This window comes from Quercus lobata, chromosome 4 (genome assembly GCF_001633185.2).
Source record: "Quercus lobata isolate SW786 chromosome 4, ValleyOak3.0 Primary Assembly, whole genome shotgun sequence".
Classification (NCBI taxonomy): domain Eukaryota; kingdom Viridiplantae; phylum Streptophyta; class Magnoliopsida; order Fagales; family Fagaceae; genus Quercus; species Quercus lobata.
The window spans coordinates 61,455,592-61,480,548 of NC_044907.1; the positions used below are offsets into that span (position 1 = coordinate 61,455,592).

A 24,957-nucleotide genomic window follows, 5' to 3' on the forward strand; every position below is an offset into this window, starting at 1 on the left:
TATCTAACTAAATGTTATATTTGTATCTTCTTGGTTGAGATAATTGTGGGATTGGCTTGGAAATTGGTAGCATGAATCAAGGTTAGGGACCAAATAAGTAGTCTACCCTTTAAAATTTCAAGAATTATATAGGGACTTTCCAAATATTACCTTGAATTTTGACATATACTTTGCTTGTAATTTGAGCTTTCGATTTAAACAATTAATCCTCTAGAATCTAGACATTATGATTGTGAGTTTGTGACAATGAGCCTAACATATATATATATATATATATATATATATATATTAATAGGCAAAGCTAAGAGTATAAAGAAAAGAAAATAAAGAAAGTTTTTAACCAAGAATATGTACCATTATGTAAGAGGTAATTTCAGAACTTAGCTTTGGTTCTCAATGTGTCACTATGCGAGGTTTACCTGGCTAAATACACAAAAATTTCCTTTCTGCTGCCAGACCAAAAATGATGCACTCAATTACTTTAGGCATTGCAAAGAGATTTCGAGGATCCAATGGGTAATTTACTTTTCTTCTGCTTCTTATTCTTTCTTTTTCTTCATTCTTGTTCTTTATATTGCTTTTCTTACATGTCAATTTTCATTCTAATGAGCCTATACTTGTAGTATAGTTTTTTTTATTAATTGATTTCTATTTTACAACATGTAATTTACTTTTTTTTTCACTTTTCTTTTTCTTTCTTCTTCTTCATTCTTGTTCTTTGTTGTAATTTTCTTGAATGTCAATCTTCATCCTGATGAGCCTATACTTGTAGTATAGTTTTATTTATTAATTTATTTCTAATTACAGTTGTTGATTGCTAGGGTAACATCAATTGTCAATGAGCCTATACTTGTAGTATAGTCAACTTAAGACATTGATGGATCTTTCCTCACTTGCTGTCACAACCACACATCGTATAGAAGAGACTCACAACTTAAGAAAAAAAATGTGAGTTTTTCCAAAAACTAATTTACAACTGGGATCACCAATCACATGAGACTCTGGCTCTCAGTTAGAGAGAAAGATACATAAGAGCTTGAGTTTTACTCAGAACACAGTTTAATTAATACAATAAGTTACTTTACTATTACTTACTTTAAAACCTTCACTAGGTAATTTTTTTTTTAATTACTTACAATCTTTGCGCCAAATTTTTTCTATTAAAGGAAACACAGTGAAACACTACTCACACAGAAACCTTGTGAGCCATAGAGATATTTTTAGAGAGAGACAACAAGAGAGTGAGCCAAAGAGATATTTTTAGAGAGAGGCACATTAAGAGAGAGCATGAGATTGAGATGCCGTGGAAGAAGCACAGCCGTCTTAATCCTTAACCTGACCACAAAGAGGTCAACTATTGTTATCGTTACCCTCATTCCTATGATAGCATCAAATGCATGGTGAGTCATTGCCTACACGTCCACAAATTGGATACTGTGGAATGCACTTGCAACATTTATGGCACACCATACTCTTGTCAAGTTCTGTTTGCCGAGCATAAGATCGATGTGCATGTTGACAATGACAGGACTAGGAGGCGCTGCATTAACTGCGGCACTTTTGCTCACCAAAATGACCAAGTCAACATCTGTCGTGTCTACGGTAGATCATTTCCAGTTGTCTAGTAGGTCTTTCATTTTTCTTCTTCTTTCTTGTTCTTTCTTTTTCTTCTTTCTCGTTGTTTAATGCTAGTTGGACTTTTCTTGCAAGTCAACATTCCTCTTGAGTGATGAGCCTTCTCTTGTGGTATGGTTTACGTATTTTTGTTGTTTGGATTCATTAGTATGTGTGTGTGTGTGTGTGTGTGTGTGTGTGTGTGTGTATGCAATTTTTTTGTTGTGTGTGTTTGAAGTGATATTTGTGAGTAAGAGGAATTGCTAGCTAAAGGCTTTGTGAATGTGGGAAATTTTTTCATAAGAGAGATGCATTACAAGAAAAAAAAAATGTTTATTACAAAAAAAAAAAAAAAAAAAAAAAAAAAACCATAGCAATAAAATCAAAGTCATTGCAATAGTTGATGCAAGTTGTAATAAAATTTGAGATAATAAATTTGTGCAACAAAAAATTTCATTGCAATAATCTCTAAATATTTTAATGACGACTTTGATGCAATGATATATATGTTGTTGAAATAAACAATTTATTGCAACGATATATTCGTTGTAATAAATAATATCGTTGCAATAAATAATTGTTTTATATTTGTCCGTACAATAGATTGTATGCAATTTTTTTTTTTTTTTGTGTGTGTTTGCAAAATTAATTGGTTTCAAGTTTTTGCAATCTATTGCAACAAATTTTCCTAATGGAGTATCGATAATTATAAATTATTGCAACTAATTATTTTAAATTGAATAATTTACCACTTTTAAGTTACTATTGCAACGAATTTTAACTCGTAGATGAAATATTGTATCTAATACTACTATACTAATGTTGTTGTATTAATATTTGATGTAATAGACTTATTTTGGTGTAATGATGGTAAGAGATAGGGTAAGCCCTACCATAGTTAATAGGTGTAAATGGAGGAGTTGAGTAAGTAAGAACATCAAAACTTGCAACCAACTTACAATGATAATCTTGAAGGCAATTACGAACCTTATGAGTTCAAGTAGAGTGTCTTAAAGGAGGCAAAAGAGGTTCAGGAAGAGGATCTGGTATATGTGGTTCAATGGTATTAACAAGAGCATAGTTCTCAAGAATAGGAAGAACTTGTTCTTGGAAGACTAAATTTGTAGAAGTTGATGAATCTGTAGAATCTATAGATGCAATATCTGTAGAAGAAACTAATAAAGGAGTGGAAGAAGAATAATGGAAAGGTGGAGTAGGGAAAATATAATTAGGTTGAGAGGGTTGAGAATACCCAGACCCTGCCTTCTAAGATATTGTGGATCTATTACTATCACCCATATTATGGATCTATAGGTGTAGTTTTTTACTTATTTTTCATGAGATAGACCCATGTAGTTCTGCTATAATCATCCAAAATAGTTAGAAAATATTTAGAACCATTCAAAGATGGAGTCGGATATGGACCACATATGTCACAATGGACTAAATCAAAGACAATTAGTAATATGATTTTGATTACGAAAAACTTATCTTATTTTTTTAGTAAGAGGACAAATGGGACAGGCAAAAACTTCATATTTATTAAAATATAAAATATCAGGTACAGTTGATTTCAACAACTCTAGTCTATAGGAAGAAGGGTGTCCAAGTCTGCAATGCCACAAATTGGAGTCACCAAGAGAGGAAGTTTTATTACAAGATACAAAAAAGGGAAGAATCAACTTGAGAACTAGCAAGTAAAGGGGAAACAAATTTTGACAAAAGAGATGAAATACAAGTTGGTAAAACCACTTGAGATGAGTTACAAGGTTTAAAGATCACCATACTTCTTAGCCAACCCAATCATCCTCCAATGTTGTAAGTCTTGTATAAAACAATAAGTTGGAAGAACGATGCAAAAACAATGTAGATTTTGTGTGAGTATACTAATGGAAACAAGATTATAAGTGTGGGAATGCATAAAATATTTTCTAAAACAAAGGTAGATGAAAGTCTAACTATCCCTATGTGAGTCACTTGGATAGTGTCTCTATTAGGCAATGTGACAAATATGTGAGCAATTGGAGTGATTTGTGGTAAGAAACTTTAGAAATTGGACCATGCGATCTATTGCTCCACTATCAGAATCCAATCAATAGATGAAATCATGGATGAGTTAATATGAAAGGCATAATAGGCCGGTTATATGGGAAATTACCTGACATCTCATGAGCATTGAAACCCTTTGCAGATTGAGTAATGATGTTAACCACTTGGTGAGTTTCTTGTTCCATATCTAGTGCCAATTTTGAACTAAAGTGAGACTTGAAATTCAGCAAACTAAGAAGTTGTTGATATTAAGTGTGAGTAAGAGCCACATTATCATCTCCACTATATCCAGCAATTGACACACTATTTGCAGAAGCTGAAATACCTCCATTTGAGCTTTTCCTTTGAATTTGTAGCAAGGAGGGTATCCATGTAGCTTATAAAACTTATCAACGAAATGGCCAAGCAAACCACAATGAATGCACTAAGGTCTAGGCTTTCCTTAGTTGAAGGAACTAGAATTTGTGGGATTGTTGGATGGCCTGTTATTGGTGTAGGAATTGAAATTAGACTTAGACAATAATGTTGCTACTGACTCAGTATGCACATCCTATCCTAAACCAACTTTCCTTTGTTTTTCTTCTTGAAGAACAAGAGAAAAGACTTTGTGCAACGCAGGCATAGGTTCCATGAGAAGGATTTGCCCCTTTACAACTCCATAACTTTTATTCAACCCTATTAGAAGGGCCATACTGCACTCTTCTATTTGATGTCCACAAGAACAAAATTTGTAATTTGAGAGTTCATCTCAAACAACCTCGAATCTAGTGTAATAGAAATTGATAGTTGAATCATCTTGAGTTAGAGAACACAGTCTTACATAACTCAAAGATTTGAGGGCCATTGCCTTGTGAATATTTGTGCTTGAGATCAACCTAGACTTCTCGACCAATATTGAAATATGTACAAGGTCCTTCGACAATGAATTTAGAAGCCAAGATAGTACCATATTATTAATCTTTTTCCATGAACTATAAAGAGGATCAATAGTGGAACATGGATCTGAAATGATTCTATTGATGAACTCTATCTTGTTCTTCACATTCAAAGCAATAAGAATGGACCTGCTCCAAGTATTGTAATTATCTTTAATGAGTGGCTGAGTAACAAAAACTATGCCTGGATTATCACCATTTTGTAATAGATATAGACTCAGGTATCTTCCCAATCTGAAGTGGCTTGAGGAGCCAAAATAGTTTGAGGAAATTAAGAATCAGAAGTAGCCATTAAATTTGACTTAGATCAAATCAAATTCAACAAGATTGATTTAATCAAGAAGATGAATACCAAGTAATACAGCAATTAGGTCAAATTCAATCAAGAACTTGAATTTCCCAAAAATCGTATTTTAGGAATTCAAAGATCAAACACTGCTAATTTAATTAAGAAAAATTACGGAAAGAAAAATCAAATCAAAATGCGAAATTGATTCTATAAATTGACAAGAAAGCAAATCGATTGAACTAAAAGCAAGAACAGAAACTTGGAATTGAATACACGAAACTGAAGAAAGCAAGAACACACACTAGGGAGATCAACAATGAATTCAAGGCTTGTTGTGCTAGTTAGGTTCTGATACCATACTAAACTTGCTTGAGGAAACCATATAAGTTGAAGGTGATGAACCAAGACTTTGGAAATGGTTTATATATTCACATAATGAATTAATTTACAGAAGCTTTGTCCTTATATAATAATAAGAAACAACAAATGCCCAAATTTCATCATTGCTCTTTTTTCTTTATTTTTTTCCCTAAACTCATTGAGGGTGAAATCAAGTATTTACACTTACTTACTTTAGTTATGTTAGGTTTACCAGATACTACATAGCCTTATAATAGTGATTATTGTTACTTCACAAGAGACCAAGGTTATCAAGATCTAGATTTTGAACAGAATCAGTGAGAGAGTTTAGGTATTGGATTGTAGGATTGGCATAAGAATTGTATGATCCTACTTTTCGATTAGAAAAATATATGAAAAAATATTTATAATTATAATTCATATTATATGTTAAAGAAACATTAAACAAAAATAATTTTTGACACAAGCATATTACTATATATAATTGCAGAAGTTTATTTCTATATTATCTCCCATTAAGCCACATGTACATTAAAAAAAATTAAAAAACAAAATGCTACAACACTTAAGTCAACCGTTATACTTTTTATATGTACAAATCCTGAACCATCCCTAGTCGCTCATTAATATACTGTCTAAGGGTCTGTTTAGATACCTCTTATTGTTGAAAATTGAAAATACTGTAGAAAAATAATTTTTAAATATGTGAATAGTGCCGTGGGACCTAGTTTTAAAGTTGTTTTTGCTGAAAAAAAAATATATATATATTTGCGGTAGGAAATGCACAAAACGTGCTTCCCAAACTCATACTAAAGCAACTATCAAAATTCAAAAGATCCCGTTGTCAATATTGCATTTTCATACCGTTTCTTTCAGACACTAATAAAGTTGCTTAATCTAGTATTGCTATCTAAGTTATGATGGGCACAAGGCGTATTATATTTCAATTAAATTTTATAAAAATACTTTGTAAATTTACTTTAAAATTTGAGTCACAGTTTAAGTTCACACAGGCATCTCTACTATCCACTGGATTACTTTGTGCTATTGTGTAGACTCTTGCATTTATCATTCTCTTTATGTTATGATGATTGTAAAGCATTTATTTTTAGAAGTGATCTTCCTTCAACTTAAAGCGTCAAGATGGTGAATTTTTATAAATGTTAGGTCTTGGGCACTATACTGTATGTGGCTTTTACGATAGTGTAAGTATATCCATGTGGATATACATTTCTTTTATTGCAAGTAGATTCATTGTAAAAAGTAAGTTGGCAGATAGCTGGGGTTGATTAGATTTCTTATAAATCCTCAGAATTTTAAGTATGTTCTGCCACAATTTTGTTAAATGAATATGTTTTGCATTTTCTTGTTTAATGTTGTTGAGAGCTTCCAATTTTCACAAGATCTTTCTTTGTTTAAAGCCAATGGTATGCAGGAAGAAGAGTGACATTCTAAGATATTGCAGATATGTGCCTTAACTAACGCCCCAAACGGTATAGTTAATTCTACTCAAATATATAATCCTACCTTATTAAAGCTTCTATTCTTGCTTTGATTCACGCAACACATGGTAGATATCCATAAAGCAAAAACCTGAGAAAATACAAGCTGACCTCAAATTTAAAAAATAAATAAAAAATAAAAAATAAAAAATTTAGTATAAGAAAGTTTGGTTTTTTAATAAGTTTAAGCAATTTTTTTAACAGGTAATTAGATTGAGCTAATTTTGTATCTGGTTTTTGGGAAAATGCTTGGCCTTTAAATTTTTAATCCAGTTGTTGCAAACAAAAGGCTAGCATTTGGGATTGAATGTATTGCTGGTATGAGAAAGTTTGGTTTTTAAGTTCCTTTTAGGCAATTTAGAATCTGAGTTTAGTGAAAATGTTTGGATTTTAAGCCTTTCTGTTTTGTTGTTGCAAACAAAGGGTTAGTGTGTTTGGAACATAAGTAGATATTGGTATAGGAAAGTTTGGTTTTTACTTAGTTTAAGCTAGTTTGGTATCTGCTTTTATGCAAATGGTTGGCTTATTAAAAATCCATTCACTTTGTACAAACAAAGGGATAGTGTGTGTGTGTGTAGGAGTGAAGTTGCTTTTCTTGAGGGAACATAACTACATAAGTGATGGGTTTTGATGAATTGGACTGGGAAGAAAGTGCCAATCTTATAACTAAATGTGTAGATTGTTGGGTGTCATGAAGGGTTAGTTCTTGGGCTGCAATAGTATTAATGGAAATCTAATTAGTAATTCATCAAAGAAAGAAGGGAAAAAAATTATTAACTATGGTTTTATCAACTCAAATATCTATTATTTATCCAACCAGTTATGTTGTAGCTAGTTATAAGACATAATTGATCGAATTTTTTAAATTTGTATAAAAATATAGATGAAATCATAATTTGATGAGTATCATATTGTCTACGAAACAATTATAAACTCTTTTTACATTGTAACACTGCGTGAGTATCATATTGTTCATGGCAAAATAATGAGACTTTGATGTCTAATATTGTTTAGATACTATTGATGATTTAAGAGTTCATGCTTATTTATAAATGACCGAAAAGTAAGAAAACTTTAGAACCCAAATGGATCTTCGTGGACTTAAGGGGTCTAAAATTGGTAATAGATATTTGATCTCATATTAATATTCAGTCATCAAATTATGTTTTCTTAAGGTGCATACAATAACGACAAGGTTGTTGCTCGACCTTATGATCTTGCTCCCTTAAAAGACTTCGACTTTGGCACTCTTAATAATAATTGCTCTGTGAGTTTCAATCACTTGAAACACAAAATTCAGCTTCTATGTTCTATCTTTCTATTGTTTTTCTATCCTTTCCTTATTGATCTGTTTTCAACTTAATTTTACAGTTTTGTTTTTATGAATAGACTTCGTATTCATCTATTTCTTACTTGCTTGGTCTTCTTGGCAAAGATCAAATCTCTGTCTATTTTGCCTTTAAAAAAAATCTTAATCTAGTACAAATACCTTTGTTTTACAATTCTTGAATGAATTGAGGATTAAATGATCCTCATTCTTTAGGATATATATCCTGAATATTAGTTTTTATTTTGATATTTGGTTACAACTAATTGTACTCTCACGTTTATCTTTATTAATGTTACAGGGGTATTTCTGCAAACAGGGAAGGCAACAAAAAACAATAATAGAGATAAGTGAAAATATATTAAATGAAAATCTCTGTACATGATTTTTATATTGCCTGGATCAATGTTTTGCATTTAGGTACAATATCTGGTAAATACATTACTAAATGGATTGAACATGTGAAGGATTGGAATTTGAGTCACATTAACAACATCAGAGGCTCTCTCCAATGTAAAACATCTTATTTGGTATTAATTAATTCATTTAAGTTTCAGAACTTTGTATATCTATGATTAGGATTAAGGGTATACTATTCCAAATTGTGGATATGGACACTTGACATTCTTGAATAAAAAATACTGGATTATTGCTCCCTTTTACTATGTTTGTTGATGAAATTATTATTTTAACCTGTTTTAATATATGATAAGAGCAATTAGAAACCCAAGCAATTTTGCAATGCTGGTGTATGCATGTTCTATGGCCACATATTCACCAAAGTTCATAAAGTATTATTTTCCCAAAATTTAATTGATATAAAATCATCCTTTTGATGGAAGTGCCATTAATAAAGCTAAAGTCAAATAATAATAAAATAAAATCCATGGCCACAACTATGGCCCCTAACTAGAAATTACATCATTAAAAAATTCCTCTAATTAAATACAATGACCAATTTTTGGACCAAGAAAACTTCTTGCTTATAAGTTGAGATTCCCTTAGTCAAAAGTTACGCTAAAAAGTTGTTAAATTATCATATCAGCCAAGTTGATGCAACTTAACTATTGTTAGCAACTGAGATTTGTAGAGTTCATTTTCAATATGATTTTTATTCTATATTCAAGTAATTTATTACTGACTTATGATGCTGAATTTTTTATTAATTGATTCTTCTCTTTGTGTGCAGAATCCCTTTTTGCAAGATATTTGCTGTTTTTCTTCTGAGAATACTAGAAGCAAGACGGGAGTAATTTTTCCTGTTCTAAATTATTAATACGTTTGGCATTAATTTGATGTACTATTGAAACTCCTTGCTCTTGGGAGATTTTTAAAATCTTGAATTGGAAATGCTACTTTTCTATTCATCACAGTTGTGACCTATTAGTAAACAATAAATGGTGAAAATTACAATATGCCAAACTGGATACTGCTATTGAATTTCTCAACATGTAAAGAAAGGTTCAATACCTCTCTTCTTCTTCGTTTTTTTAAATATATTTTTGTAAGTAAAGTTTCCATACCTCTCTTTTATATCTTATGTATAGGAGATCCTATCTTTCTTGAGGCTTCCAATTTGATAAGGTAGCAAACTACCCCTAAACATAGGGCAAGCTCACTCAGAATTTTTCAATAAAATGCTTATTTTTTTCATGTATTATCTTTTTATCATAAATTTTTTTTTTTCTCAAAAAGCTTTATGGTCTATTTGATTGAGGGAGAGGAAGGGAGAGTAGAGTAGATTTGACTCAAAATTAGCCTATTTTCTATTTTCAGCCAACTTCCCTCTACTCCCCCTCCTTCCCCCCTCCATTCAAACGGATCCTTAGATAGCCTCCCCCTCTTTCTCTCCTTGCAATAGGGGACCTCGTTCATGTTAGGTGCTATCTTACAACAAGTCTGATTCAGGTTCTTAATATATATATATATATATATATATATATATATATATATATTGTATAAAGCAATATTCACGAAGTGATTACCATTAACCTCAATGATTACAATAAATCCCTATTGATATTTTCTTTATTTTTATTTCAAAGTGTTGGATTCATGAATCAAGCTGGAATTGTAACAATAAGAGGAATAGTATTGAGTAGTCAACATTGTAGCTTATGGATTTTTCCTCACCTTCAATATATTTATCTTTAGTGTAGATTGAGACATATATACCTCCCCCTAAATTTTTGGTCGCATATAAGTTAATATGGCCGTATTTAGATTAAGTTTTCAGTGCCAATGTAGATTTCCTTATTAATCCGCTACATCAAATTTGGTACCTCAAAATTTGCCTTCATGGTATTCTTGCTTTCTAACAATTTGACAGGTTAACCAATTGCAAAGGACTATTGATTGGTTCTATGCTCAGGTAGTACACATTCTATGTTTCACAGTTTTTTATATATACTAGGCCTATGCTTGAATTTCATAGTCCAAAAACTTAACAAATTAGTCATTCTACTTGCCCAAGAACTCTCCATTATCGGTGATTAATGTTATGTAATTCAACAATTTAGGATTCTGCTTGCTGGTTTTGCCCACCCCTTATATGAGGACCACGGCTTTAAAAAAAATAAAGAAATGGAAATTTATGGATCTATATGGGAGTATCATTGCACTGATTTAGTTCCATGAGAGGCAGGGCCAGCCCTAGGCTTAGGCCAATTAGGCCATTGCCTAGAGCCCCCTTACTAGAGAAAGGTCCCAAACTTGGGGCAAATTTTTTTTTTTTTTTTATATATAAATATTTTTGGGAGATATTAAAATGTTTTAGTTTACATTTTTTTTTACTATTAAGAAAGTTTAAAGAATTAAGTAACGCTAGAGATAGAGATAAGACAAATTTAAATAAATAAGTCTTATAAATAGACATGTTACTAATCACAAGTAATTCAAATAAGAAAATGTTAAAAATACTATAAATTTTACTACATAACTTTTATTTATTTAATTATTTTTATATAATATAAAAATTCTACTCTAACATAATCTAAGTGTATATGTGTACGAAACTCTTTTCTAGAGACTTAAATCTCGGTCATTGCCCCCCACACTCCACAAGAACTTATACTTGTGAAGTGATCACTGCACCAAGGGTACGTGGTGGTCTTCATAATTTTTATAATTTGATGTGACAATGAATATGATAGGTAGATTTCAACAAACTATTGAATGCATTTTTGAATGAATATTTGTGATTGGTGATATATCTTTGTAATTCTCATGTTGTAAATTTTATAATATTTCTAGTATTTTTGTAAGCCTCATGTCATTGATCACATTCATTACAATACTAGTTTGTAATAAAATTTGTTATAACTTTAGTATTTTCACCAAAAAAAAAAAATCGTATTAAAAATTAAAAAAAAAATGGATTTAAAAAAATTATTATATAAAATGCTAATTAAATATTATTTAAGTGATAACATAAAGGCCACATTTGAAGATTTCGCCTTAGGCCTCGGAAACGCTTGGGCCAGCCCTGATGAGAGGTTATGCAGAAGGCAAGAGAGCAATGCTTCTATTAAATTATTTTCTCATTTGGCAATAGACTGGCAAAGGATATCTTTATAAGAAGAGGATTGTGCCTTGACAAATAACAGTTGTAATGGAAGACATTCGAAGCTTGCTGGCTCAGGGAATTCAAATATTTATATGTTGTACATAAAAAGGCTTTGCCAAAAGCAAGACCCCTAGCGGCCTTCGAGTCAAAGTCTAATATGCATACATATGTGTTTTAAATATGTAATACATATGGTTAGTAGATTTTCTATACGCTGTACATCCCAACACTCTTCTCCATACTTTCTTCACCACATAACCAAAAAGACAATGGAAGTTCCCTAGCCAATAATGTGAAGATATATTATAACTTTTATACAGAATCTACTATTAAATATTTCTGTACTTAAAGAAATATGTAAAATCTCTGTTATTTTCATCTTGTAATCAATTTCGTTCCTATTATTAACCTACTAACAGAAAATGGCTACGTGGCTAATGGTGTGCACAATTAGCACAATTGAAGCCTACATGGGTTATAAAATAATATTGCATGTAATTTAACCTAATTAATCAATTTGAGTAATTGAATTAATTAACTGATGTCAATTTATAATCGAACACCCCATTAGGGATAAACTATTTATCACAAGGAAACACAAACACCTTCCAAGGAAGAGACATCAATTCTACTGCCTAAGAGAAGATGGAGGTTCTAACACTTTCTTAGCAACATAGAAACTTTTAAAAACAACAATACAAAAATTTGAGAAGCGTATAGGAGATGCTCTTAATTTTCATACGGAGTTTGACTTGGAAAGCTACTTAAGATGTACTTACTATAATTGGCTTAGTTTGAGTGTTTGGTGCGTGAGTTTGACTTGGTTCTTCTAAAATAATCACAAATGAAAGTTTTAAAGATTACAAAACTAATTTAAAATTGGGTAAACTACATATTTGGTCCTTAACCTTTATGCTATTATCCAATTTGGTCCCCGACCTTTTAAATGTGTCAATTTAGTCTCTAATCTTTTAGCATTGTGCCAAAAAGATCTCCGCCATTAAGTGGCAGATGGAAAAATCTTATGTGGCTAACAGTCTTATTAAAATATTAATTTTTTTTGCCATGTAATTTGCCACGTGGGCTTTAAAAAAAAAACAAAAAAACAAAAAACCAAACCAAACCAACTGAATGAAATCATTAGACATACATTTAGGATTGAAATTCCTAGAGTCCCACTAAGAGCATGAAGAGGGAAACAGCTTCGACATTGATGGTGACCCACTCAATGGACAGTGGCAAACTCAGCATTGACGACGAGAAGTTTGAGAGGCAAAGACCGGTGAGTTTTGAGAAGATTTTGCAATATTTATGATATTATTGTCAAGAATCAAGATATCTAACTAAATGTTATGTTTGTATCTTCTTGGTTGAGATAATTGTGGGATTGGCTTGGGAATTGGTAGTATGAATCAAGGTTAGGAACCAAATTGAAAAATGACATAAAGGTTAGGGACCAAATACATAGTTTACCCTTTAAAATTTTAAGAATTATATAGGGACTTTTCAAATATTACCTTGAATTTTGACGTAAGTTCACTTGTAATTTGATATATATATATATATATATATATATAAATATATATATATTAATAGACAAAACTGAGAAAAAATCCAATTAGATTTTAAATTGGAATTCAATTAGAGTCTAATTTTGCGTCATGTGTCTCATCCAATTTAAGTTTTTAAATTTTTGTGCCAAATAAGTTAATTTAGAGTGAAAATTGGATTTCAATTAGAGTTTAATTTTAGGTAAAGTTTCCCATCTAATCTAAGTTTTTTTTTTTTTTTGTGCCAAATAAGTTAATTTAGTGTAGAAAACGAGGAGTCTAATATAAATAAACCATAAAAAACCTAATAATATATTTAATTCTATATATAAAATTAGAGGAAGAGAGAGTTTGAATGATTTTATATTTATGAGTCATTTTTTTATGTATAACTAAAAATAATTCAAATTTATAAGTCATTTATTTAATATACCATGATTATATACAGTCCATAACTAACTAGGTAATACATTTTTAAAAACCAAAGTTTAGAGAAAATTCAATTAAAATCAAAATTGAATTTTTCTTTTGTTAGCTTTCCATACAAATTAAATTGTTTAGATTTTTACAATTATTTTTTCTCTAAACTAATGAGCATATTCTTATACTATTTCTATTCAAAAATTTTGTATGCAAAGATATTTAACGTAATAAACTGTAATTGAGCTGAACGATCCCATGCACCTATTCCCATTCAATTTAGGAGATTCTATTTGACCAATTTATTATTTTGTTTTATGTTGTATTTAGTAGAATTTCACGGACAATAATTGTGAATTGATATTGTATATGTAGTATCCAATAATAATTTTCAAAATTGTATACGTAATAACAATTTAATGAAAAACCTGGCGTAACCAATATCATGAAAATTGTAAAGAAAAAGTATTTTAGTACCTCCAAATGTCATGATCAACTATGTCCTATATGTTTAATAAACCAAACTAACATTAATAGCGCCACTACAATTCATCATTTTCGTGCATAAGCACAAGTTACATACTAGTGGAATTAATTAGTAATTTCATTATAATAATGGCATTCAAAATTATTGATGGTTTGGCAAAAATTATTTGCATATCACGTGATTATATCTGTAAAACGTTTTTCTCAAAAATAATTAAAATCCGTAAAACGTTGCTGGGTACTAATTTTTTATAGCCCAATACAATAGGCCCAACAAAATAAGAATGACGTATTCAGGTCCAAGAAAATTACGAAATTAGGACTAAAACGAAATTAATTTTGCCTCACGGACCACAAACAATTAGAATGTCGAGTAAATCGTTAAAAAGGGTCATTTGCTGGACAAAGAAATAAAAACAAAAAACAAAAAAGGCAAGACGTATATGAAAATTTTGAAGTCCATGAAAAGCCCAAAAAGAAAAATTGTGGGCGTTATGGCTTGGTAGGAAAAAGAGAGCTTTTCCTTTACCTATTATGGGCTGGGAAATCTTGTAAATGTGTGAAGAGTGTTTGCATACCCACTGGCCTATGTTAGTGTATTAGCATTCAGTTTCTACAAATTATTTCATTTTACTATTTCAAAAGCTACTTTATCTATTATACCATACTATTTTACAACACACTCAACATCCCAAACTCTATTTTTCTTGCCATTTTGATTAATTATCTTTCTATTCTATTTAAATACTAGTTTTTCTCTCTCCAACAACCAATAATACATTTCTATTTTTTTTTATTCCACCCAACGCCACTTCTTTGCTCCTCCTTTACATTTCACGGCTTCTCCTTCACAGAAAGAAGACCCACAACATTCTCATCAAATAAAAACCGAACCCACATTGCAAACCATGGAGATCATAAAGAACGCAGAAAAATCCCAACTTAAAATAAAACAAATAGAGTGAAATCCTAAACAAAAACCAGCCACCACATTAAACAAAAAACCTAGCCACCACCATTAAAAAAAAAAACTCAGCCACTAGAATAAATAAAAAATCTAGCCACCACCATAAACAAAAAAACCTAGCCATCACCACCCCGATCCGCTATCACCACCTCAATCCACCACCACGAAACAACCCATCCACCGCCACCTCGATCTGCCACATCTGCAACGTCAAACCCACATCAAACCCACGCCAATTGGCCATATCTCGACCATGGAGGCTTGACCATGGGAAGAGAGAGAGAAAAAAATGGCCACCGCCATGGTGGTCCAACCATGGTGGCTTTAACCAACACACAACATGACCCATGCCACCGCCACCCATCAACCTAAAACCCACTTCCAAACATTGATCTACCGATCCAAGTCGAGAGAAAGAGAGAGAGCAACCCACGCCACTCCACCGATCCATGCCGAGAGAGAAAGCAACCCACGCCAATCCACTAATCCACGCTATCGCCTTCAACCAGAGAGAGAGATAGAGCAACCCTTGAACCCGCTACCTTTAACCAGAGAGAGAGAGAGAGAGAGAGAGGCTGAGATAAGAGGAGAGTTTTGGACAAGAGATAAAGAGAGAAGTGAGTCAGGGAGAAAGAGAAAGAATGAATAAAAAGGAATATTTTGTTTTTGCAATTGAGCTACAGTGTCATCATAAATTTAGGATGGTATTGTATCTCAATTGTAAATTTTTTTACAATTACAAGCCTGGGTAATTGGCTTTTTTTGTGCTTTGATGCTAAAATATACTATATTATATAATATAACATGTTGGGTACTGATGCTCTTAGAGCATCCACAGCAGTGGATCTATAATTTTAGCTATTTAGTACCACCAAAAATTATTTTATCTATTTTACCTACACACATGCTGTAGCAGTGGATCTATTTTAACTTTCAACGCAATAAAATAATATAAATACCACAATAAAATAATATAACCACTACAATAAAATAATATATCACACTTTTCAAAAAAACATCCAAAACACCAACCACAACCATCTCTACCATCAGCCACAGCCATAACCACCACCACCACCACCAGTCCATAGCAAGGAAAAAAAAAAACCACCAACCCAAAATAAACATAGACACATTCCAAAATCACCCAAAACCAACAAATAAACTCAAATCAGATGAACCCAAAACTAACAATTCAAACCCAGCCCACACCGATTCAACAACCCATAGCCACCACCGATTCAACAACCCAACCAACACCCAAACAACCACCACCGATTCAAACCCAAACACCACCGAAGGGACCCACATCGATTCAATATTGGAACTGAAATCTAGCCAACACCAAACCCAGCAACCACCAAGTCTTCACGATTCACCACCCACGGCCATCCACCACACCAACCCCCGCTACACAAACCCACTGCACAACCCTAGTCCACCACTACAAAAACCCACCACCACACAAACCTACCACATAAACCCACTGCACAACCCGTCCACCACTACACAAACCCACTGCACAAACCCAATGCCGATCCGAAGAAAAGAGAAAAGGAAGAAGAGAAAAGGAAGCAGAGAGATAATCTAAAAGTGAGGAAGAGATAAGAGGTTTAGGCATGTATGATTGAAGGCGGCATGGATGAGCTTCGATGAGCTTCAGACCGGAGTTGAGAAAGTGAGCTTGAGAGAGATGAGTTTCAGAGATGAAACGAGAGTGAATGAGAGAGAGAGAGAGAGAGGCACGGTGTGAAAAGAAAGAATAAAAAAAGGAGCAAGGCAGAATAAAATAATATATTTGTTTTTTGCTCTCATGAACAGTGCACATCTATAAATAGATGTGCATTGTAGCAATGGAGCTAAAATTTTTAGATTTAACTCCACTACTGCAGCAAGTTTTTAGTGTCTGAAAAGCTAAAATATAGCAATATAGTAATATAGCACCACTGCTGTAAGTGCTCTTAGTGTGCTATGCAGGAAAGTCAAGTACATGACAAAGACTTAAGGATGTATCCAAAATCATTTCTCTAAAAAGGAGTGGGGCGGGGCATCTCTAGAACCAAGATAAAATTGTATAGACTCAAATCACACATGTACATAAGTGCATGCAATCATAAGTAATTATCTATGTATTCTATTTAGCACCAAAAAAAAAAAAAAAATGAAGAAAAAAGAAGAAGAAGAAACTAGCTCAAATGAATTTTACTAATTGAAGCTCCCATTCTACTTATATTTAAATATGTTTTTTTTCCCTCTCCTCACACTCCTCTATTCTTAATCCATTTTGGCTGAGACACCTCAGAAACCATTGTCACTCAACAAACCACATATTTGACTAAAATCATCACCATATATATGCCTAACCAAACCACTAGCTTAACAATAGACACTTTAATCACTTCCACCTGACCTAGCCACTTTAATCACTTCATACCTATACTTCAAATTAGGGGTGACAAAATTGATCACCACCTATGAACTCGACACAATACAACGCAAAATTAGCAAGTTATGAGTTAAGACTTAATAGGTTTATATTCAAGTTGACATGACTAACCCATTTAATAAACGAGTTGGGTTAGTGTTCAACTCATGAAACCTGTCTGACCCATTTAATTAAATGACATTTTACCAATATACCCTTCAAACCCTAGGTATATAAACTAATTAGTTGTTGTGATTTATTTTCTTTGACATATTGAGATTGATTATTTGTGATATTGAGATGTGTTTTAATTTTGGATGATTATCTGTGATATAGTTACTCGTAAATTTTGAATTTCATATTAAAAATTTTTTTTTTTTTGTTTTTTCATAAATTTTTTTTTTCATTTTGATAAAATCTGATAAACAAGTCGATACGACTAACCCGTTTAATAAATAGTTCGTGTTAGGGTTAAGGAATCTTGACCTGTTTAATAAATAAGTCAGATTAGTGTTGATCAATATATTCGAATACTCATGAGTTGACATGACACAAACCCGACATGCGAACATGAATTGCCACTCCTACTTCAAATAACCTCAAGGTCCACACAAAGCCCAAAATCATTACCACTTGAAAACCTAAATCATTGTTACTAAAAATCCCACATCAACATCACTTGAAAATTCAAAATCACCATCGTCGAAAACCCATCCACCAATATCTCAAACCTAGGTCACCGTTAAAAACCCAAACTATCGCCTACCTTTGTCCTCCATCATCATTGATCTATGAGAGAGAGAGAGAGAGAGAGAGAGAGAGAGAGAGAGAGAGAGAACATTTATGAGGAAAATATCTCCACGAGAATCATCATGTATGTGAGAGTCATTAGGCACTCTCATTAGTGTGATATGAATCATGCCAATCGAGGTAGCACAACGCTTGCCCCTTACATGCTATTGGATGGGTCCCTACCTTGATGGATAAGTCCTCATATGAAGGGAAAATCTACTCAACTCGTCATCCTCCATATGTGATAACGAACAAGATAAACTCTTCTACAAACATGCCCCTACTGCCCTGAAACCAAGGATCTCTAGACAGATAAGCTATGTCCCTCCAAAGATATCGGAGCTGATAACCCCTATCGTTCCGAAACATTGATCACTAAAAAAGTGCCTATATTCTCGACAAAGAGATAAGCTCTAAGCTACTATATAAATGGCTATGCCCCCTCCTTTTAAAAGGGTACATGAAAAACACAATTTTCAATCTCTTATGCTTTTAGAGTTCTAGGAAATTTGGTGAGGTATTGACGCTCTCCAAGAGTATATTTGTCCTTGTAGGTCTTCTGGAGCTCTTCGTTTGGACCATTGACTCACTGATGATTTTTATATATCATCAAACATATATATATATATATATATATATATTTAAAAAAAAAACATTTGATTTTAACATTGGCAATGAACAGTGCTCAGTATTAGTATTGATTACTATATGTTGGTGTTACAAAAACGCCACTCCTAAGCTCGTTCATATGGCTCGTCCCAAGGACATGATGATGACATATGACTCGTCCAAAGGTAAGGATGATGACATATGGTTTGTTCGTCATGGGTAAGCTTGACCGTCCACAACATTAGTTGGACGAGCTTCACTCGTCTGGAACGTGTTGCGGCTGTTCCTGTTTTCCTGTCAAGCTACAAACCACTCCCCCAATCAACAGTTAGGAAAGTCAAACCCTGAAAACGTAACTGCCTTGGTGGTTAGGGAAGTTAACTCTGAATCCTCCGAACTCTACAACGGTAGGAGAAGGTAACTACCTTTAGCAAGGAGTATATAAGTGTTCTTCTACGAGAAGGTAATTCATTCAAACATTATTTTTTCCGTACAACTTGAAATTCTGAGAATATTGACTTTACCATCGAAGGATTCTTGACTGGTCTTCCCCAGTCTCCTCTGACATTGTGTTCATCTTTCAGGATACTCCAAAGCAACATAGATCAACACTTGAAACATTCAGCCTTACTGATTTCCTTGTGTTCATCACTATCCATTGCTAAAGAAACTTGCTAATTTTAGTTGAATTGCTAAATATAGCATTCAGCAAGCCATATGCAAAAGCTCTTATAAAATCAAAAGCCGACAAAAAGCTCCAACATTAACTTACCCTACCAAAATTTCTTGTGTCAATTAACTTCAAACGCAAAACTTTTATTTATTGTATTTAGCAACACGTACAAGTGTACATTTTTCTCCATACTCTTCTAATTTTTTTCCTTCCCCCATTTGTCATTCAATGATACAAATCTATGTATATAATAATAGGTGAAACTAAGAGAAATTTAAATTAGAATTCCAAATTAGAGTTTCAATTTTGCGTTATATGTCCTAAATTATTTATTCTTAAAGAGTTTTATTTCTTAATTTTAGAATCAAATGCGGAACCACATCATAAATATTCATCCAAGAGAGTTATTAAGTACAAAAATTGAAGAGTCTAGAATAAATGAATGATGTAAAAAAAAAGTGCTTCATAATAATTATATTAAAAAAAAATGGACAATTTAAATTTTATACCTAATAATATCCTTGCAAATTTTTTTAAAGAGTTAACAAAATATAAAAATGACTATCAATAATATTTAAATTATAATTATATTATGCATGTTATTATATATCTTTAAGTGTATTCATGTATATGCATAGGGTTATAAGCTAGTTATTAATAATAAGGAGTTTGTTCTTTCGCCCTATCTCTTTTTTTAGAAAAACTAATTAGGAAATTGTGGGAATACAACGTGGTATTCTTACTCTCACAGTATTAACAAATTATAGTATGAATTTAATTAATAAGACTTATTATTATGTGAAAGCAAAGAATACCATCTCGTTATACTCTTAGAGTACTTAATAATTATTGTCTTGATTAATCACATTGACATTCCATGATTAATAATGTACAAATGGCTATCATCAATCGCTTTACTAACGTGAGAAGTAAACTTGATTTCACAACACGAACTAGGTTGAAGAACGTAGCAACAAGAGTTTGATGCATTAACAAGACAACAAAAAGTACCCCCCACCAACTTAACCCCCTAAAAACCTAATATAAAGCTTGATTTATCACAATTATAATGTAAAGAATTAATGGTTTAGTTCAAAAAAAAAAAAAAAAATGAGAGGCTCAATTCAAAAGTTGAAAAATCAAAAACTAAATTAACATTCACGTTGAAGTCTAGGGGTGACAAATAACCCACAAATATTTAACCATTTTTCGGGATAATTAGTTAATTCTTTTTAGTTTGTTTATTTTGATAATTCGATAATTGGGAAAAAGTTATTTGAATTATATGTGTGTCTTTATTAAAAATATCATGAGTTATCAATTGACCTATAATTTTTTTGCCTTTTATATTTAGGGCCCGTTTGGTTAGATGTTTTAGGAGATTAAAAGAGCCTTTTTAAAACCCAAAATTCTGTTTTTCATCTACAACTTCTAGTAACTTTTTTGCAAAATCTTATTTTAAAATAAAAACACAGTTTTCCATCCGTTTATACAAATGCGTCCTTATTTAAGTTTAGAAGTGTTATTATTTTCAGTAATTGAATTAATTTAGATATTACCCTTCTATCAAATATATTTTTTAACATTTACCCTATAAATGATGAGTAAGATTGGCGTGAAAGCAACCATAGTTTTGTGTACGTAGACAAATTCTTAACTTTAATTATAACTTCTCAAGTATCCACTAAAGTAGAAATTACATATTGAGCTGAAGCATGTTCTAGAAAGAAAAACGATGCCATATATCATCATTATTTTTTTTTTATTAAAAAAAAAAAATCAAACATTAAGACTGAGCACCCTCCTGTTAAATTAATATATATTAGTATATATTCTTAAAAATCATGGTCATGACTCATTTGACGTATGAACTACTTTTTTGTACAACCACCCAAAACAATAAGGGAAACAATAATAAAATCGTCAGCACGATGATCATTGATGACACATATAAATAATGAAACCATAAAAAATAAATAAATAAATAAAGAGAAAGCAAAATCCCAAAGACAAAGGCAAAGACAGAGACAAAACCCCTCTCCCCATCTTAATTTATCCCCAAGCAACATCCCAAGAATCCGAAGAATGGAACCTCCATTAATTTATTAATTTAATAAGCTTTATCCCCTTAATTTATAACACTTTTAACTATATATAAAAGGTTTGTGGAAACCCCAAAAAAAAAAAAATAATAATAAAGAAAGAAAGAAACTGACTTTAAGAAACGACACCACTCCCAAGTCCTCCCTCTCTCTTAGCAGAGTGGCTAACGAGGAAAGTAGCGAATATTAATGAGTCCTCCTTTTCACAGCTAAAAAGTTTTTGAACTTTTTTTTTTCCTATCTTTTTTTAAAATAATTTATTCTTGTCTCCATTCTCCCCATCTTTCTCTTGCTTACTTTTCCTCTTCATTTTTCTCTTTCCACAAACATCCTCAAAATTATATTCCTTATTAAGATCCCGATGAGCATCGTTTAAAAGTTTTGTGCCCTTCCTTATTACACAATTATTTTTAATTAAGCCTCATAAAATTCATTAACTTATTTATAATTATACAACACTGTGTTTTTTTTTTTTGAGAATCTAATTATACAACACCTGGAATCTCCAATAATTATTAGGTTTTAATAACGTGTCTTTATGGTATATCTAAACCATTTTAAAAAACTTTTTAGTTAAAAATAAAAACTTGATCATCTGTTTTGACAAATTTTTTTTAATTTTTCATAAAAACTTTTCAAAAATAAAATATTAATACATGACCCGAATTTATAATAAGTCCAATTAACATATGTCTATACCTAAGGACATACATGAATAAAACCCATTTATAATAAATGATTTACTAACATATATCCTTAGGACACATTAATAATTTATTTTATAAAAAATAATAAAATAATTCACTATTTTAATAACTTTTACGATTTTCTTTCATGGTTAGTGTGCTGCACACATTAACCGACCCCTCGTAATAATTGGGTAGCCTCTTATCTCATTTCAACTCAGAAACAGTGGTTCCTCGTTAACAAGACAGTATAGTATAGTTTATTATCCTCTTGTCTCCATATGATCCCATATGTTTCTCTCATAAATTTTTTCACTCTCTTCTCACACGGTCATATCATTTGTTCTATTTTCAGTCATTTATTTATATCCCTCTTATTTTTCTTTCAGAGAGAGAGAGAGTCTGACACAATACAATACACCGTCTTCCTCTCTTCGCAACTCCTCTGTACTCACTCCCCTTGTCTTTCTCTCTTTCCTTTGTCCCTTTCCTCCCTAAACCTATTCACTTTTTTAATTCTCTTTCTCTTTCTCATTCTCTCTCACACACTTTCTCTCTATCTCTAAAATTCTATCTCTCTCTGATCGATCGATCATGCTTCAGAGCTTGGTTCCGCAATCTCCAATATCTAACATGAATCCGAAGCGCGTGGACCGCGACGACAGCTCCGGCGACGAAACCACCACAGCAACGAAGCGTCGAAATCTCTCCGACGAAGCCTCCGTTTCCGGCGAGAAAGCGCTCGTCGAAGAGCTACACCGCGACGAGAGCGAGTCGAGTGGGCTCAGGCTCTTAGGTCTCCTTCTGCAGTGCGCCGAGTGCGTCTCCGTGCAGAATCTCGACGACGCCACCGATCTCCTCCCCGAAATCGCCGAGCTCTCTTCTCCTTACGGTTCCTCGCCGCAGAGAGTAGGCGCGTTCTTCGCTCACGCGCTCCAAGCGCGCGTGATCACTTCGTGCTTGGGTATCTACTCGCCACTGAGTTCGAAAACCCTAACCTTGGCTCAGTCTCAGAAAATCTTCTCGGCCTTGCAATCCTACAATTCAATCAGCCCGTTAATCAAGTTCTCTCACTTCACAGCGAACCAAGCGATTTTCCAAGCATTAGACGGCGAGGATCGCGTCCACGTCATCGATTTGGATATAATGCAAGGTCTTCAATGGCCAGGATTGTTCCACATCCTCGCGTCTCGGAATAAAAAGATCCGATCCATCCGGGTCACCGGGTTCGGATCCTCCTCCGAGTTGTTGGATTCGACCGGGAAGAGACTCGCCGACTTCGCCACGTCATTGGGTCTGCCTTTCGAGTTTCAACCGGTGGAGGGCAAAATTGGAAATTTGAAGGACCCGAGTCAACTGGGCCTGAGGCCGAGTGAGGGCGAGGCTATAGTGGTTCACTGGATGCACCATTGTTTGTACGATATTACTGGGAGCGATTTAGGAGCGTTGAGATTGTTGACTTTGTTGAGGCCCAAACTGATCACGATCGTCGAACAGGATCTGAGTCATGGGGGTGGTTTTTTAGCTAGGTTTGTGGATGCTTTGCATTATTACAGCGCGTTGTTCGACGCGCTTGGCGGGGATGGATTGGGTGGGGACAGTGTAGAGAGGCATATGGTGGAGCAGCAACTGTTTGGGTGCGAGATTCGGAACATTGTGGCTGTGGGTGGGCCCAAGAGGACTGGAGAACAGAAAGTTGAGAGGTGGGGCCATGAGTTGGGTCGGGTCGGGTTTCGCGCCGTTTCCCTTGCGGGTAACCCGGCTGCTCAAGCTAGCTTGTTGCTTGGGATGTTCCCTTGGAAGGGTTATACTTTGGTGGAAGAGAATGGGTGCTTGAAGTTGGGTTGGAAGGATCTTTCTTTGCTCACTGCCTCTGCCTGGCAGCCGGCCGATTGAATTTCGATTCGATTCGATCGGAAATGAATTCAATCAGATTCATTTCCGATCGATTCGAATCCGTGGAAATAGGCTGATGCATAAAAAACATGTGTTCATGGGTGGGGATGTTGAGCATAGGATCATGTTTATCTAATTTTTTGGAACATTTCAATGTTGTTGAAAGTAAGGGGTGAGATGGAGGGGTTTGAGGGTTTTTTTTTTTTTTTTTTTTTTTTTTTTTGGGTACTTTTATAAATACACTTTTGTTAGGACATTTGGGACATGGAAGTACCAAGTGAAGTAGACTTTGTTGTAATTCTTTGTAAGGAAACAAATGTAGTTAAATTTGTTCTTATCTTATGTATTTGAGTAAACGTAAACAAAAATTAAAGCAAAATGCTCAAGGGATTCAATTCATCCTTCTTCTTTTTTCTTCTTTTGTTTTTTTAATGAAGGGATAGGTACTAAATTGAAATGGGAATCCTTGAATTTTTAAACACTACTTGTAATTGTTTAATTTATTTGAATATTTGACATGTGTACCCTATTCTATTTTATACTATAAATTAAGTGCAAGTCGTTGATTTGACTCTGGTTTTATGGAGGCTTTAGGAACATAAAACCTTTTAAATTCATTTTCACAATCACTGGTATGGGCTTTCTGAATGGTTTTATAGAAAATTGATATTCTTCTTGTAATGACTTGCTCTTCAAATATGGGCCTTATC

General features: G+C 33.0%; 1 protein-coding gene across 1 annotated transcript; it reads left to right on the forward strand.

The window, feature by feature from the left end:
* Nucleotides 1–22,651: 22,651 nt before the first annotated feature.
* Nucleotides 22,652–24,655, forward strand: LOC115988090 (scarecrow-like protein 23). Its single transcript, XM_031111726.1, has one exon. It carries the CDS (start codon nucleotides 22,946–22,948, stop codon nucleotides 24,245–24,247), a length of 1,302 nt encoding a protein of 433 aa, XP_030967586.1. The 5' UTR covers nucleotides 22,652–22,945; the 3' UTR covers nucleotides 24,248–24,655.
* The last annotated feature ends 302 nt before the right edge of the window (nucleotides 24,656–24,957 follow it).

What these genes read in the sequence shown, in the direction of transcription:
- LOC115988090 (XM_031111726.1), top strand. Translation starts at nt 22,946, where the DNA reads ATGCTTCAGAGCTTGGTTCCGCAATCTCCAATATCTAACATGAATCCG.